Source organism: Chroicocephalus ridibundus, chromosome 10 (assembly GCF_963924245.1).
Source record: "Chroicocephalus ridibundus chromosome 10, bChrRid1.1, whole genome shotgun sequence".
Lineage (NCBI taxonomy): Eukaryota > Metazoa > Chordata > Aves > Charadriiformes > Laridae > Chroicocephalus > Chroicocephalus ridibundus.
This window is the reverse complement of record NC_086293.1, coordinates 9039532-9055868: the sequence shown is the minus strand read 5'-3', so window position 1 is coordinate 9055868 and position 16337 is coordinate 9039532. Positions and strand designations below refer to the sequence as shown.

General features: G+C 54.1%; 1 protein-coding gene across 1 annotated transcript in view; it reads right to left on the bottom strand.

Annotated features, from left to right (window-relative positions):
* The window catches only part of PLXND1 (plexin D1), an 83872-nt gene that overhangs the window by 41373 nt on the left and 26162 nt on the right, over nt 1-16337 (bottom strand). The window contains exons 6-13 of the mRNA XM_063347778.1: nt 15324-15498; nt 13717-13825; nt 11949-12051; nt 8028-8132; nt 5693-5782; nt 4720-4813; nt 2153-2316; nt 28-179 (exon numbers count right to left, since the gene is read on the bottom strand). Of these exons, the coding sequence (XP_063203848.1) occupies nt 28-179; nt 2153-2316; nt 4720-4813; nt 5693-5782; nt 8028-8132; nt 11949-12051; nt 13717-13825; nt 15324-15498 (992 nt within the window). The remainder of the gene's footprint in view (nt 1-27; nt 180-2152; nt 2317-4719; nt 4814-5692; nt 5783-8027; nt 8133-11948; nt 12052-13716; nt 13826-15323; nt 15499-16337) is intronic.

Below are 16337 nucleotides of genomic sequence, written 5' to 3'. Positions count from 1 at the left end.
TCCTCCCCAGCTCCCCCCCCTACTCACGCCTCGGAGACGACGTATCTGTGGGGCAGCGGCGTGCACTGCACACTGCCTATCCGGACGGCGCCCAGGACGTCGCTGAAACGTCGGCCCAAGTTCCTCCCGCGGATGGTCAGCAGGGTGCCCCCCTCCAGCGGTCCACGCAGCGGCTCAATCTGCAGGAAAGGTCGTTGGAGAACCACCAGGAAGCTTCTGGCCTTCATCCCTGAGCCTGTGCCTGTATCCATGTCCCACTTGGCCCCCCGTGAAGAAGACCAAATGGCTCCTCACACTCCTGCTCCCCCGACAGTGTGCCTGCCGCCACGCTACCCTTGCTGCCGCTTTGCAAATGAGAAGCCAAAGAGTAGATTTAGGTTGGATATCAGGAAGACATCTTTCACTATGAGGGTGGTGAGCCCCTGGCCCAGGTTGCCCAGAGAAGCTGTGGCTGCCTCATCCCTGGAGCTTGGACCGGGCTTTGAGCAGCCCGATCCAGTGGGAGGTGTCCCTCCCCGGGGCAGGGGGTGGAATGAGATGAGCTTTAAGGTCCCTTCCAACCCAAACCATTCTGTGATTCTGTGCTGGGTTTGGTCAGGGATTACTCCAGCTGCAAATGCATCTGGGGTGAAGTGTCACTCCTTCCACACCACCGGTCCAAATGGAGTTGGGGCAGAGACAAACCCAGAGGAGGGATGCTAGTGTGCTGGGAAGACAGAATCCTGCCACCACGTTTTTAAGGGCAGTCCCGAACACAGCGGGGCTCTTCAGGACAAAAACAAGACAAAAAGTGTTCTGATGCACGGAGCGTGGCCAGGACACCAGGACTGTGGCAACCCGGGGTGGAGGATGAGTCCGGTGCCTTGGGAGGAGAAGCCTGTTCCCCATCCATCTCCTACACCACTGGGTTTTCATCTGGCAGCTGCTGACTCCACCGCTGCGAGTGGACAGGGTGCTGAGCGTGATGCTCTTCCACCGCGTGAGGGGTGTCCCTGGCCGGGGCAACCGCATCATTCAGCGGGCGAGACAAATCCCTTCAATTCAGAAATGTCTCTTTTCCCTTTGCAAAGGCAATGGCACACAAAGCCAGCACAACATGGCTGGTGGCACCAGCTGGCCAAGCCAGCCAGGGCTGGTCAGGACCCACCACTAGGCTGGGTGTCCTTTGCCTGCTGCATTGCTCCCCCATCCAGGAGGGCTCTGTGAGGGCTTGTTTGCTCATGCGACTACGGAGGATTTGGATTTACCAGATACTGTTTGCTAAGGAAACAGTGACAGAGTCCTGTGACGCTCTGCGACCTGAATGGTGATTTCCTTCCATTATTTTCTGGCGAGGTGCTGATAACACTTGACGTGTGCTGGGGAAGGAGAGGCTCGGGGGGAGCACCCCCCTCCCATGGTGACGAGAGGGAAGGGGCAGGTGATGGGGATCCTGCAGCCCCTCCATGCAGTGTTACAGCACCTGGACTTTAAGCAGCTATCGTTACACGCACCCCTAAGAACAGAAATCCCATATCCTTGCCAATTTTGATGTTCCTATTAGCTGTTTTGCCTCTCCAGCTTCTCCTTTCCTAGGGAGCTCATTTTAAGATTTGCTACTTGTCAGGGACAAATTTGTTGGCTCATACCATACCTCTATGCAGAACCCCAGATCCAAATGCCCCCAACAAACATTCATTCAACTACAATTTAAATAAAACTCATTTCAAAATGCATAATGCCAAAAGGTCCCTCTGCCACTCTTAATCTCAGCTGAACTGCAGAGCACATGTGCCTGGAGATAGGGCTCACGTTCACACTTCAGCCATGCTCCATTAAACGCTATTCCTGATAAGAATCCTCCAGCCAACCCTACAAATCTTTCTCGCTTTTACCAACCCCGGGAACTCTGGGACATTTTGATTGTGCTGCTGTTTTTCCCACTAATATTGGATGAAGACTGGATCTCATCACTAGCAAAGATGTCCTTGCCATCAGGTGATTCAACAGCATAGAAAGTCAGTGAATAATTCAGCGCTGGGCCGGACCCTGTCCTGTGCCAGGGACAATGTGCGGTTCCTGTGTTGCTCCCAGCCAGGGATAGCAGCCGGTTTCAGCCCTCGGCACCGCCTGCCATGTCACACGCACCCACCGCGCCGCGTTCGGGTCTTACCTTCCGAATGTCCGGCGGTGGGCAGGCGTCCGAGACGTGGGGGGGCTCGCTGTGCAGCCTGCAGCTGGAGCTGCTCTCACTCCAGAGGCAGCGGTGCCCCAGGTCCTCCCTGCCCAGGCACTGAGAGCAGTCAGCACTCCCCGTCGCGCAGTTGTACACCTCCACTGAACCACCAGAGAAACAGAAACCGTGAGCTCCCCGGCCTCAGGCTGTCACAGCTTTGCTTAGCTTGAGGCAACCAAACCCCCCCCACACTTCCCCCATCCCCTGGCTCCATTAATCCAAGTAACATCCGAAATCCAGTGGATGAGCAGAGCAGCTTGCACATACAGCAAGATGAGGCAGCGCTTGGCTGCCATCCTGAAGATTTCCCAGAAGGACTGGGTGCTTGTTCTCACTGCAATATAATTTAGCACTTTCTTTTCCTTTTTCTTCCCCTTGAAAAACAAACAACACCCAAACTTGGAACCTTTTGTCAATTTATGCTACATGTTTCCAACTCTCAGCATCCACATGGGAAGCTGCTTGGCAAAGCTGGCTCCATCCTGTTAGCGAAGCAATCACATTGCTTCCGCACTCTGGCAAAAATCGGATGGTTACAGTGCTTCGTACAGTGTTTACAGTTCCTTTCCTTCCCCCTGGTGACCACGGGCCCCTTTCATTGACTTCTCCCTTCAGATCTGCTCAGCTCAGCTTCCACATCATTTTCCTACACCGCCTTCACCTCTTCATTAGCTGGTGCCCCAGGTTACGTTTCCTCTCCAGCCTAAAGACTTCTGCTGCTGGAGTGTGGGCATCCGCTGAGATAAACAGCCAGAAACACTCAGGAAACAGTGCTTTCACACCCCTTTCCCCAAAGGAGACTTAGCAGGAGAACATAAAACAAAGAAACAGTCACATTTTGCACTTCTGTTCACAGGAGGATCTCAAGACGCTTCATAAGCAACTAACGAATCCCTCAGCCTTCAGCGTTCTGCCTGTGCTCATGCTAATGAAACTTCACTGGCACCGAGGGAGTCGCCCATTCTCCACAAAAAAATGAGCTTATTTCACCTCATCTGGAGTCCACCCAGTGAGTTACACTGGTTGGTTTTCCACCCAACAGCAGAGGGATGGGATTCCTTCAGTGGACTAACAAAATGCAGGTTACAATAAAAGCTAATAAATATTGAAATAATAAACACTAATAGCAATTCTATTAAAGACAGCAAAAAAGATGCACAAAGTTATAACTGGCCCGGCAGATCTCTGTCTCTGCTCGCAAGTCAGCTGCTCTGATTTTCCTCGCACCAATCTGATCGAGGCGAGGAGGAGCCAGAGCAGCCTAATGGTCCCGCAGGATCTCCAAATATTCTGGCAAATTCAGATCGATGCAAACACAGTCTGTGTAAGCGACTCCTTACCCGCACAGGAGGGGGAATTCCAGCACGCTCTCGCCGCAGTCGCTCCCGCTCCCAGCACCACCCACGCTGAGAACTAAGAGCCTTCTCTTGCCCACCAGAAGAGCCTTAGCTCACACCTCCCACCCCTCTCCCCGAGGTTACCTCTCTAGCGCAAAAACACGGACACCCTCTTCTTTCTGCTAGGAAGCCGTGTCTCATGCCTACCCACGATTGGTATTTCAAAGGTTATTTCACCAAAGTGGAATGCTTTGCAAGATAAGCCTCCCTTATACTGGGATTTACTATGGGGAAACCTTTTTATCCTGGGTCAGTGGCTGATGGCGTTAATGTCTCTATTACTGCTGTCCTCCAAAGAAAATCTCACTGCAGGCATCTAGTTCTCATTTGCATCCAGGGTCAGTCAGTTCCCTCTGCTGCGACTGCTGACCGCGCAGAGGGGGAGCAGAGCCCCCGGTGAGAGCCCGCAGCTGGTGCACGGCGCGTCCTGCCGGGGGCAGAGGCAGCAGCGGGGCAAACGCTGGCCCTGCTGGCCGAGTGGCCGGGCTTGTCCCACCGGCGTGCCTTCTCTGAGCGCACTCTACTCTGCCTGCCTTTGTCTGCTACGTAGCATGGGCTTTTTTGGGAACCCGAGCGTTCTTCCCAGAGACAGAGAGCGGGCCAGGGGTGAAATGTGTTTACACATTTTATTCTTTCTCAGCAAAGGAGAAAAAAGAAAAGAAAAAAAAAAGACTCCATTTTTACAGTGTGCTGAACCTTGATGCCACGCTCCGGTGAGAGCTCAGGGCAGAGCCCTCCCCTGTCCCTTATCTCCTCCGGGAGGAATTCCTCCCTGACCCCAGGGACGCCCCACATCTCTGCTGTGACTAAGGGCACCAGCAGACCCCATCGCACATGGAGACGTCAGCCGCTGCCTGCACTCAAGGATGGGGCTTGACTCTCCCTGGGTGCAAAGGGGACGTCCGCAGGCGCCTGCGGGGCTCTGGGCACACGTGCCCGTGGGAGCAGCTCTGGGTAAACACGTGTTTTGTGTGTGCCTGAGAGAAAGAGCTCAGCTGTGCCCCGCTGAGCCATGGTCTCTCTCCTGAACCCATAAACTTTGCCAGGATTTTAGAGTCATTCAAGCTGACCAGATGAGAACAGAATAAAAATATTTTCAACTCAGACCTGTCATCATCTCTGGACTGTCGATAAATCTGTCTGGTCTGTCCTTCAGCTGAAGGTTCACTGGGAAGAGATGGCTTTTTTCTGATGTGTGGAGCTGCGCACAAAAAACAAATAAACAAAAGCTTAGGAAATTTAGTAAAATAGGGGGTTCCATACATACACTACACGGATTAACATTCCTCTGAGGCTTCTCTGACTGCTGCTTCTCAGTACAGGTGGGTCTCATCGTTAGCAGAGAGAAAGAGGGAGGGCTGTTCTCTGTTTTAATTGTTTTGCTGAGGTCCCAATGAAGGGCACCGGGGCACAGAGCACACCGCTGGGACAACGCAGCCCTGGCCTGCTGCTTTTTTTAGCAAAAACGGACAGGAAAACTAACAGACTGTCCGGTCTGCGCATTTTCGGTGCTGGGCTACAATACAGAGTTCTGCAGGTGACATGATGGGAAAGTGCTCCTCTCCAGCTTCTACTCGCAGCATTCCCATCAGTGGAAGCCCGAACGTTTGCTGCTTTTCAGAGTTTGCCCTCCAGCAACCCCACACTGCTCTTCAGTGAGCCTCTGAGCGTTTTCTCAGGCCAATTCCTATCTCAGAATAAAAGCTACAGAAATAGCAACGCTGAAAGGTGGCCAAATTTTTTGCCTGAACTGAACTCTTGCCGTTTAGAAAGGTAAACAAGCAGCTCCTTCCCAAGCCCCAGCAGAGCCGGGGCTGCAGCCACTGCAGGTACCCCCGGAGCAGACAACGCAGCATCGGCGACTCGCGAACGCCCGTCCAGCATCAGCTCAGGCAAAGAGCCTCTGGCCCAAGGGGAGAGCCCGGTCTGCACTTTTTTCAGCTGGAAGCAGAGGGAGGGAGAAGGGCAGGCAGCATCCCAGCCACTGGGTGGGAGGTTTGGGGGCAAGACCCTCCCTGCCCTCGGACCTGCCCCACGCCGCAGGGGGAGCAGGGGCTAGCGGCCTCACCCCCCAACTCACCAGCACGTGTACACACTCCACGGCGGAGGAGTTCACCCACTGGGCTTCGAACGTCCTGTCTGTCCCAAAATGGCACTCCAGAGCTTTCTCCTGGGAGAGGGAAGACAAGGGCAGAACGGCTGCAACACCGTTGTGTGCAGTTCTCCGTCTCAGTCAACCCGATTGGCAGGCGCCGAGTCTCACCTTTTTTCTGCCGTCAGTACCTGAACCGCGTTCAAGTCAAATAGGAGATCAGAACCCGACGCTGTAAACGGCACTGGGATCCGTGCCTAATTAATCCTGCTGTGTTACACACCTCTAGAAAACACCGCTGCAGGCTAAGCATCGCACGTGGAGCCAAGCCCCGTCCCCTGCCCTCGCCCAGCGTGCTGCTGTAAAGTGTCGTGGCCAGGTGTGGGGCTCCTGGAGCTGGGGCCATGCAGCATGTGCAGACCAGGAGATGTGTCTGACCCACGGCACTCAGACCAGGAGACGCGCCTGGCAGGCTACACTCTCGTAACCCCCACCACAGGGTAGCCAGGTTCCGCTGGCCCCAGGTGTTTGGAGCTCATGCTGCAATGCCGACCCAGAGCCAACGTGGTCCCATGCCGCCTCACCCAAACAAGACCAAACCAGCCCGTGATTTGGGCTCAAAGCCACCTTCCCAACAACTGCACAGAGCAAATCTCTAATTCAAATGAGGACCCAGATGGGAGCACGTTCAAAGGCAGATTTTCTGTGCTGCTTTCCTGATAACACAAGGATGATATCCTGCCCCGAATTACTGCTGTGCCCCGTCTTGCAGGAAAAAAGCCTATCTCCAAGCAGGTTGATGCTCCACCACTACTGAGGTTTAACTACCCTTTGAAAACGGACAGATCTGATAAAAGACATGAAAGAAAGCGCCAGACTGCTGGCAGGCAGTTGCTGGCTGAGTGAACACACCGGTAGCCGCGAGGGGGAAACTGGGGTCTCCCCCAGCACATCGCCTGCGCCCCGGCAGCTCAGGCTCTGCGGGCTCGCCGTGCCCCTCGCCCCCCGCCTGGCCACTGCCCCCACGGCAGCAAAGGTGTCGGGGCACACGGCCCCAATGCTCCAAGCTTCAGCAGTGCTCCCGAGCTGCCGTGGAGAGGAAAGGAGAAGGAAACCCCCCCTCGCCCGGGACAGTTTGCAGATGGCACTGGGAGGAAACCGGACCGCCAGAGCCCCTCCAGCCGCCCCGGGAGCGGTCGTGCCTCAGCCCCTTTCCTGCTGACTGCATTTCCTATGGGGTTCCATGCGGTATTGCTTCCTCTTCAGCCACCTCCAGCATCCACAGAGGAAGAAGGATTTCTCGCCCTATTTTGCTGATTACGGCAGGCACATCCCCGTTTGCAGAGGCCAGGGGCAGGAAGGGCAGCCCCAGCCAGGCAGGGAGAGCTTGTTTCTGTCCCCGCGCTGGGGGGGCACAAGGTCCGGGGGATGCGGTGCCCCACAGCACCTGGCAGCCCCCCACCGCAGCCAGCATTTCCAGCCCTCTCCTTTGCCTGCAGAAGCAGGAGCTGCCTGGCTGTCCTGCATGCAGGTACCCTCCGCAGGGGCACGGCCATCCAGACCTCACTGGCCCCGCTGAAGACTTGACCCAAAATGACACAGAGCCACTTTCTACGAATACCAGAGCTTAGTCAAGTATTTTCCCAGTGCCCAGCCTCTCTGGTTCCTCCTGGTGTGTGATGCATCTCCAAAGGCACCTGCTTTTCACCCTATTGCAATTCTCATGCCAGAAAATTTCATGGAAAGGATTTTTTCACAAAAAAAAAAAAAAAAAAAAAAAAAAAAGCTCCACAGTGACCATCAGAAGTTAGGTTAAAACACATTTCCGTGCCGTACCTCGAGCAGTGGCTCAGCCAGCACAGGCTCTGGGCTTCGTCCTTCACCTCGAGCTGGGGCGGTGGGGCCGGGCTGGCGCATGGCGCCAGGGCAGCAACGCCAGCACGCCCTGTGGTGCGGCAAACACCCAGGAGGAAACTGGGAATTTTATTTCCCCCAAACATTGTGTTCTAGTGACTGTTTTACAAGGTGTATAAACCTCCTTTTTCCACCGAATGCAAAAAGCCTGTCACTAATTGCCGGAGATCCCTGGAGAATGCCTGCGCACAAACAGCATCTCCCTTCGGCTTTGCCACGCAATCTCCCTCGCCGTCGGGGCAATGCTTTCCACCACCGTCTTTTGTTAATACCGTGATTTCAGCTGCTAACGCAAGCACCCACTCCCAAGGCAGACACCAGCTCGTACTTAAGACTCCCTTTGGCCACCTTGCTGCACACCAGCCTGGGCTCATTTGAACCTTCCCCATTTCTCTAGGAACTCATTTACCTTCAAGAAAGTTGCATTAGCCAGCGAGATCGTAATGTCCCGAGATACTCCCGTGGGCATTGGGTCCAGTGAGGCAGGTACAATTCGCGGACAGTCGATTTTCTTCTGTTAGGTACAAAGCAAGACCAAAAAAAGAGAGGTTAGCTAGCTGCATGCTGAGCATCCTCAATGATGAGGCAAGATGGCATGTCAGGGCCCTTGATAAGGTTAATTTCACTACATCTTTAAAGTCAGACCATGCTGTAACCCCAGAAAGTGAAAGACCAAAATGGCACCGTGATGTACACAGCGGTAACGCCGCGTGGAGCCTTCCTCTCCCGAGTCACCAGCTTTGGCACTGCCTTAAAAATCCACTCCTCCGCAAGCGGTCAGTTAACCACAGCAGGGCGGCCGGGCTTCCAGGAGGGCTGGTCCGCAGCCATAGGCCAGCAGCCATGGCCCGGCAAAGAGAGGAACGCAGCACAATCCCCACCTCGCTCCTGCCAGGCTCCTCCACCAGCTCGGGGACATCGACAGCTCCCGTCCCCTGGGTGGTGGGGCTGCCAAGCCTGCACTTTCATCTTCCCACACTGGAAAGAACGTCCTGCCAGGTAAAAAGCAAATGCGTCCGCACTCCTCAGCTGCCACTCTGGGCGGCTCCCTCATTACATGCACTTAAATGCTAGAAGACGGGGCCGGAGTGACACTAAAAGGAGGCACTGCAGCCAACAACGGCAAACCTGCGGCGTGACCCCCTCCTGCCAGCGGGCAGCCCATGTCTTACACATCGCAATGAGCATTTCTGCAAGCCCCTGCAGAGATTTTGCTTTCCAGTGCTTTCCTCCTGCACCGTGTCATTTCAGAAGTGCGGGGGCTTGTGTGTGTGCACGTGTGCGCGCAGAGGAAAGGGTATAATAAGCTGCAGGGGCTTCAGCAAGGGGACTGCGGCAGTAGGACAGCCGAAATGAAAGGCCTAAATGAAGCTGAAAAATGATTTTAAAAGGTCATCTGTCCCCTACTTTTGTTCTCACTTTAAATTGATGGCTCAGACACTGGAGCTGACTCAGAATTCAAGTCTGTATGACAAGCCCATCCTGTTCTCTCATGAGATGTAAATCACACTGCAAAACTACAGCAAAAATGAAGCCAGATTCTCCATTGCCCCAGGGTATATCCAGATTAATGCCTTTGACAGTGGAGCCACTGGGGTAAAATACAACAAAATATTTGGTCCATTATGCAGAATAATTTGCAGCAGGCAAGATTTTCTTCTCACTTGCACTAAGGGTTACCCCACCGTGACTCTGCTGACAATGGTGCTACTGCTGCTCTGACCAGAGGTAGAGCCTGCCCTCCTAGCGGGGACCCAGGCCCGGTGCCGGACACGCATTCTGCATACGGTTCTCTCTTGCCTTCCCCAGACCCAGCTGGGGGTCAGGGAACTGTCTGGAAGTGCTTGTTTGACTGTGGAAAACACGCTCCATTTCTATCGGGACACTCATCTTAACCAAGCACAGTTGGTGCCGCCTAAACAAGGAGATTAAATAACAGAGATGCACATGATAAGAGAAGGAAAACAACAAAGCAAAGCACTGGAGAGAGATTTCAGTCCCAAGCCTCTTCTAGGAGAATCAAAAGAGTTAAAATAAAACCAGCAGGGTTACAATGGAAAATTCACGCAAAAGCTCCTGTGGCCTGGTGTGTCCTTGCATGTCACAGCAGCTGGCATAGCGTGCTAGATAAATACACTTTAGAGGGCTGATTAACTTGTCGTCTTGCAGCCCCTTCTCCTGCTGTTCATCAGTGGCTAGAAATAGAGCTTTCCAGCTGATTATATCATTCACGTCTGGATCAGGGCGAAGGGTCTGAATGTTTAAAATGCTGAGGATGAAGCCAGTATGATGCTGGCTTCCCAGCGGACCAGTTTTCAGGTGCAGCCACACCAGCAACGGTTTGTTTACTGAAAGCTCAGGCTGTAGGACGAGGTACCATGTTTCCAGGGCTACAGAGCACCTCATCCTGCAGGCTGCTCACGGAAAACAGCGGGAAGAGCTAAGAAAGGCACAGAAATAAAACAGAAATGTGCCCAAACCAGGTGCAGCATCCAACCAAGCTGTACCTCTGGAGCGGGAGATCAGAGGCGAGAAAGCGAGGACAGGCAGGGTTATCCTTAAGGAGGAATAGGCACAGTTATTCCTGACAGAGAGAAACCCTGGCTCTCCGCATCTGCTCAAGACTCACAGCGTTTCCCCAGCCGCGCCAGTAGCCCTGCTGTCACCCAGTGCCACCGACAGCCCCCAGAGCCCCTGGCCCAAGTGGCCCCCAGGGGCAGCTACAGGCAGTGCCCCCGCAGCCTGGCACAGCTCCCCGTATCCCGGCACGGCTCCCCATGTCCCCACAGCCTGGCATGCCACCAGACACCTGGCATGGCTCTCTCTGTCCTCGCACAGGGCAGAAGCCCCACCACGCAGCCTCGCGTGTGGCTCCCACACCAGGAGCAGCCATCAGTGATGGTTTTCTAGTGCTCGGCCCCCATCCAGACAGCAAGAGCAAACGCCGGATACTTTCTGAAACCTGGGAAGTTGAGGAAGCGGAGGGTGCTTCCCTCATCTGCCCAGTACGAGCAGCCCAGACATTCACCAGGAAGCACAATCCACCCAGAAACCTGTCACGAGCCAGAGGACAGACCAGCGCTGCCGGGAGCCGTCACCCCGCTGCCACCCAGCAGGGATGGGAGATGTTTCCCAGGGCTTTACACTAGACAGGATGACACGGGGCTGCAACATGGTGGCCCCATCTCCTTCCCTGTCCCCTGTGCTTGCAGCCGCCCGCCTCAGATGGGATGCCAGGGCCGTCCCCGGAGTCAGCACGGTGTGTGAGGGTGGGACGTCGGACATGGGGCCGAACTCCTGCTGGCAACAAGCACAGGGAATGGGCTGGAAGAGCGGAGATGAGAGCAGAGCACCAGTGCCAAAGGGATATTCAATTTACAGTGTAAAAGCTTGGCTTGGATATATGGCAGATTGATTGCTAAAAAGCCAATTTTATTTAAATTAACTTCAATTTAAATTTCAGAAGCAGGAGCACACTGGGTCTCTGGGTTATTAGAGGCTGTAATTTGGAAAGGGGCAATTTTCTCCTTTAGACGAACACCACCAGTGGTGCTCCAGCAAATTATTAACATACTGCAACAGCCCAGTCAAAGCTAAAGGAATTGTAAAGCGTTGCTGCATTCAGTGTATTGCTCAAACCCAGGCGTCCCAGGATGCAGAGAGGCAGCGGCATTCCTCCAGCTGTGGGACGTGATGAGGAGCCAAGGGACGGAGGCTGCCGGGAGAGACAAACGCTTTCACTGGGCTACCAGCTCCTCACACACACGTGCCTCTGGGCACGGCATGGCACAGCATGGCATGGCACAAGCTTACTTGCACCATGCATGTCCCCTCTCCTGGACACCGGCAGAGGAGGCTGCCCCAAATCCAGCCTGGGACAAGCCGTGGCCATGCTGCCGTGGCCAGCAAGTGCCAGATGCTGACGGAGGAGGCTCAGAGCGGCTGAGACCACACTGAACACCAGTGCCTGAAGACCCCCCCGAGGTCATGACATAAAGCGAGGTGCAGCCTGGGGACCTCGAGGGCAAGTCGGTCCGAGCAGCCTCAGCTCCACGCTGAGTGCTGAGATCCTGGCACCTGCAGAGCCCCGCTCCAGAGCGTCCCTACAGCTCTCCATCGGCCGAGCCTTTGGCAGTGAGACGCGTAGCACTGGAATGCCGACTGTGGAGACTCCCCAAGGCCAGGCAGTGCGTCAGCGACGCCGAGCAGCGCTGTCCTTGGCATCCCCCCTGCCAAACCCAGGCCATCTGCCTCCCTCTCCGGGAGAAGGAAAACAAGAGCACAGCGACGGGGAAGGTCTCCCGAGGCAGCACAGTCTGATGGACCCTACCTGCATCCGCAGCGCGTCGTCACACTGCGAGTGGTTGGAGACACAGGTGTAGGTGGAGGGGCACCAGTGACACTTCCACCTGGTGGAGAGGCAGCTGGTGCATCTGAAACGGCAAAGGTGGAGTGAGAAAAGCAAATCTCAGGCTGCTCAGGATAGCCAAACATCAGCCATGCAATCGATATTCACACATTGGGTTCAGTCTTTAACGGAGCCCAGAAAGACCCCTGGCAGGCGCTGCTTTTCCTGTCCTCCTCTCCCTGGGAGCTGAGGGGGGACACAGGCAGAGCCCATCCTCCCCAGTGCTGCTCTGAAGGCAGCTCCAGGGTGTAGCCGCCTGCGGTGCCATGGCAGACCAGGAGCTACCAGCTCCAGCTCCTCCCCTGCTTAGTGAAAAACGCTTTTTTCCCCTAAAATGCTCTTTCCCCATATCCATCTCCCCAAGGAGCCAGGCAGGCTCACGCCTGACAAAGGACAAATTATTGCGCCTTACCCAAGCACAAATACAGGCTGGGGGATGAAGGGATGGAGCGCAGCCCTGCCAGGAAGGACTTGGGGATGTTGGTGGATGAGAAGCTCAGAAAGACCCAGCAATGTGTGCTGGCAGCCCAGAAACCCCCCGCAGCCTGGGCTTCATCCCCAGCAGCGTGGGCAGCAGGATGAGGGCGGGATTCTGCCCCTCTGCTCTGGGGAGACCCCCCTGCAGGGCTGCCTCCAGCTCTGGGGCACCAACAGCAGAAGGACACGGAGCTGTTGGAGCGGGGCCAGAGGAGGCCACGGAGATGCTGGGAGGGCTGGAGCCCCTCTGCTGGGAGGACAGGCTGAGAGAGCTGGGGGGGTTCAGCCTGGAGAAGAGAAGGCTCCAGGGAGACCTCAGAGCCCCTTACAGTCCCTAAAGGGGCTCCAGGAAAGCTGGGGAGGGACTCTGGATCAGGGAGGGGAGCCATAGGATGAGGGGGAATGGTTTTAAACTGAAAGAGGGAGATTCAGATTCAATATTAGGAAGAAATTCTCTGCTGTGAGGGTGGTGAGCCCCTGGCCCAGGTTGCCCAGAGAAGCTGTGGCTGCCCCATCCCTGGAGGGGTTCAAGGCCAGGCTGGACGGGGCTTGGAGCAGCCTGGTCTGGTGGGAGGTGTCCCTGCTCATTATCTTTAAGGTCCCTTCCAACCCAAGCCATTCTATGATTCTACAAGAGCTCTCCCCTGCAGTTAGCACAGGGTGTGGGACCACCGGCAGGCAGGATGTGGGGATCCCCTGGTCAGGCTCCGTAGTCGCACTCCTGAAAGGTGGATAGCTTTCTGTGGGTGGCACCAGCCCACCGTGCTGGCGAGGGGTACGTGGCTGCTCCCACCTGGGCTGGTGGGGCAGAGAGAGCAGGGGGAACCCGCCCTCCCCCACCCTCCCCCACAGACCCTCAGGGACTGCTGTGGGGGCCGGCTCTGCTGCCTAAGGGTTAACAGAACAAGCTTTATATAAAAATATTATTCACGTTTAAAAAAACCCAACATGTCCAGATGGCTTGAGCCGCCGTGAGGACCCTCCCTTGTAAATCCCTGGCAGCGCATCCCCTACCAAATCCTCTGCCAAATCCTGCCAGGCCCCGGCCGCCCCTGGGAGGGAGGGATGGAGGGAGGGAGGCTGCGCTCCCCCACTGGCCCCGCGCAGGGGTACCCTCGTCCGGCGGCGTGCCGGCACCCTCCCGGCCTCCAACCGCTCCACCGCCCGGTGCCACGCAGCCAGCACAGCACCACCCGCTGTCTGCGTCACTTACGCTCTCTTTGGGTAAATGTTTCCAGTTCTTTTGCAATCGTAGATGGTGAAATTGGCCCGGATAATGTTTTTGCCGTTGACCCGGAGAGCAGTTTCGACGACCACGTGGTCTGAGAGAATCAAGCCAAAGAATATTGGGTTGCAAGAGCCTCACGCTTAGAAGACAAGACAGACCCTTGGGAAAACAAGGGCTAAATCTGATTTGTTTTCTCTAGGGCTTCCTCCGAGCTGCATTTCAGAGCTCGGACCATTCATCTTTTGCCCTCTGACTTTCAGCTCTTCCCTCTTAAATCAACGCTTTACATCACCCTCACCAGAAAAGAACATTGCGACTTTCAGCAGAAAATTCCAGCGTGTTGTGCAAGTGTTAATTAGCAGAGTTAATTATTGTCTTCGCTTACAGTTGGCACTAAATGATACTTTAAAAAAAATGTGGTAATTAAAACATGTTAGTTATCATGTTTTAAAACCCCGCTCACTTTCCCCATGACAACAAACCCGCAGAGAAGAGTGGAAATCCCTTTTTTGGCTACTTAACACACTATACTAACTCTCCCTCCTCCCAGAATTGCTTAATTTTTTTTCTTTGCAATTTTGCCATATAAGCACCAGGGACAAGAGACAATGCCTCTTTCAGAATATGTACAATAAATCAGCGCATTGGATTCCAGAAATTCATTTGGACATTGCCGTAACCAACAATACAGAACAGTTAATGATCTCCCATTCTTTGGATAGCTAGGGAGAAAAACAATGCAGCTTTATAAACTTGCATATGAAAAGTGGGATTTTCAAAAGGACTGGCTAATTCTTCTCCTACTGAAGTCAGCCATCTTCAATAGGGCATTCACTCCAGGCTTGAAAGATGAAGATTTAAGAAGCGCTCAAGTCTGGAACGAAGCATCGAACTTCTCAGGAGGGGCTATAAAATGGGGCTGTCTCCATTGCTAAGTGGCCAGTATCAGACCCGGTCAGCTCGGCCGTCAAGGCGCAGTTGACTCCAACCAGCTCTGCAGGTGCTCATCACCTCCAGAACGCGGCCACACGGAGCCTCAAGGTGGGCATCTCGTTTGGTACCACCTGAAAACGGGCCGGGGAGGCAGACTAGAAGACCTCAGTCTGGCTTTTTATTGCATAAATGGGATTAAGAGTTTCTGAGCTGCCTTTAGATACACACTTGCTCTTCTTCCAGAACTTCTCCTGAAAAGTAGCGCATGTTCGGGAGGTAAACTGAACAAAAGCAATTGAAAAGATCAATATAAGTAGCAACATTATTTCCCCAGGGCTAAAACGTATTTTTTTAGTACTTATTAAATCCAAACCAGAAGCTCAAACCAGATAAATCTTAACAAAGTAAGTACATGATCTGGCTTTTAAAATCTGATGTTTAAAACAAAAATTGATAGATTTGAAATACTGTCAATTCATGTTAACATGGTGGAAACTCCCACACTTTAAAGTCGTATGCCCTATAAAACAGAAGCAGCTTGGGTCTTTTTTCCCCGTATGCGTTATCTGCACGCACAATTGGAAAAAGAAAAAAAGCCTATGAAAAATTATGTCCACAAAAGCGGTTAGAATGAATCGAACTTGTTTTCCTCTACATACCTTGGTCGTCCGGAAACTTCGGATATTTCTCACGTGGAAGTAAACTGCAATAAATAAATTGGTTTACATAATCTCCAGCAACTCTGGCTACCGTGTGGATGTTATTTCCATAGTCACATGAAATATTTGTTCCATTCAGGTTTGGGATAGTTCCATTTATTTGTATTATCAGGGCCTATATTTGGACAAAAATAGTAATCAGTTATTATGACAGAAAATTATATTTAGAATTTGTCAATGTTTTAACAAGCTTTTCATAGGCTAGCGACTCCAAAATAAGTGCACAGATAGCTGTTTTCTTTCATTTTATGCACTTTGAACTCCAAAAAGCCATCCGCGTACAAAACCTTGCTTCAGTAGAGCCCTGTCACCAACTGCAGCAGCTGTAGCTGGTGTGTCACCGGCCAGGAGGACGTGGGACGCGGGGGCTGAGCCCTCCCTGGCCGCCCTCGCCGCACGCTGCCCGCCATCCCCAGCCTCCTGGGAGCAGGAGGGAGAGCAGAACAAAAGGAACCCCTGTTTCTGAGTGCCTAAACCTGCCGGCTTGCACCCGTCCGTGCCAGGGATGGATGACTGGAGGCGTCGAGCTGGCAGGAGCCCACAACGGCTGAGGGGGTGGGCTGCAGGGGCTTCGTTTTGCCATCAGCCTCCAAGGGGGAGGGAGGGGAAGTTTGGCAGAAAGGGAATGCTTTTGAGGAGGGTGACTGAGGGAAACGCAGGGCCCACGTGCTGGGCTGGCTTCCCCCGCCATCGGGGGGGGACTCCCTGGGGACTCCCAGCCCCCTGCTCCAGCGCGGCAGCGGCGGAGCCGGACCGGAGCTCGGGTCCCATGGGATCCCCCTCTCCAGCTCCGGTCTGGGCTCTGCCCCAACCGCTGCCTGTTACCAGCCATTTCCCCACGTTAGGGCAGGCCGCGAACTTCAGCACAGAGAGATTGCTGCCATTGGGAAAGGGTCTGTTAAAACTAATGCACAAAAAATAATATTTTTTTTGTTAAAAATAGCAACAATACAA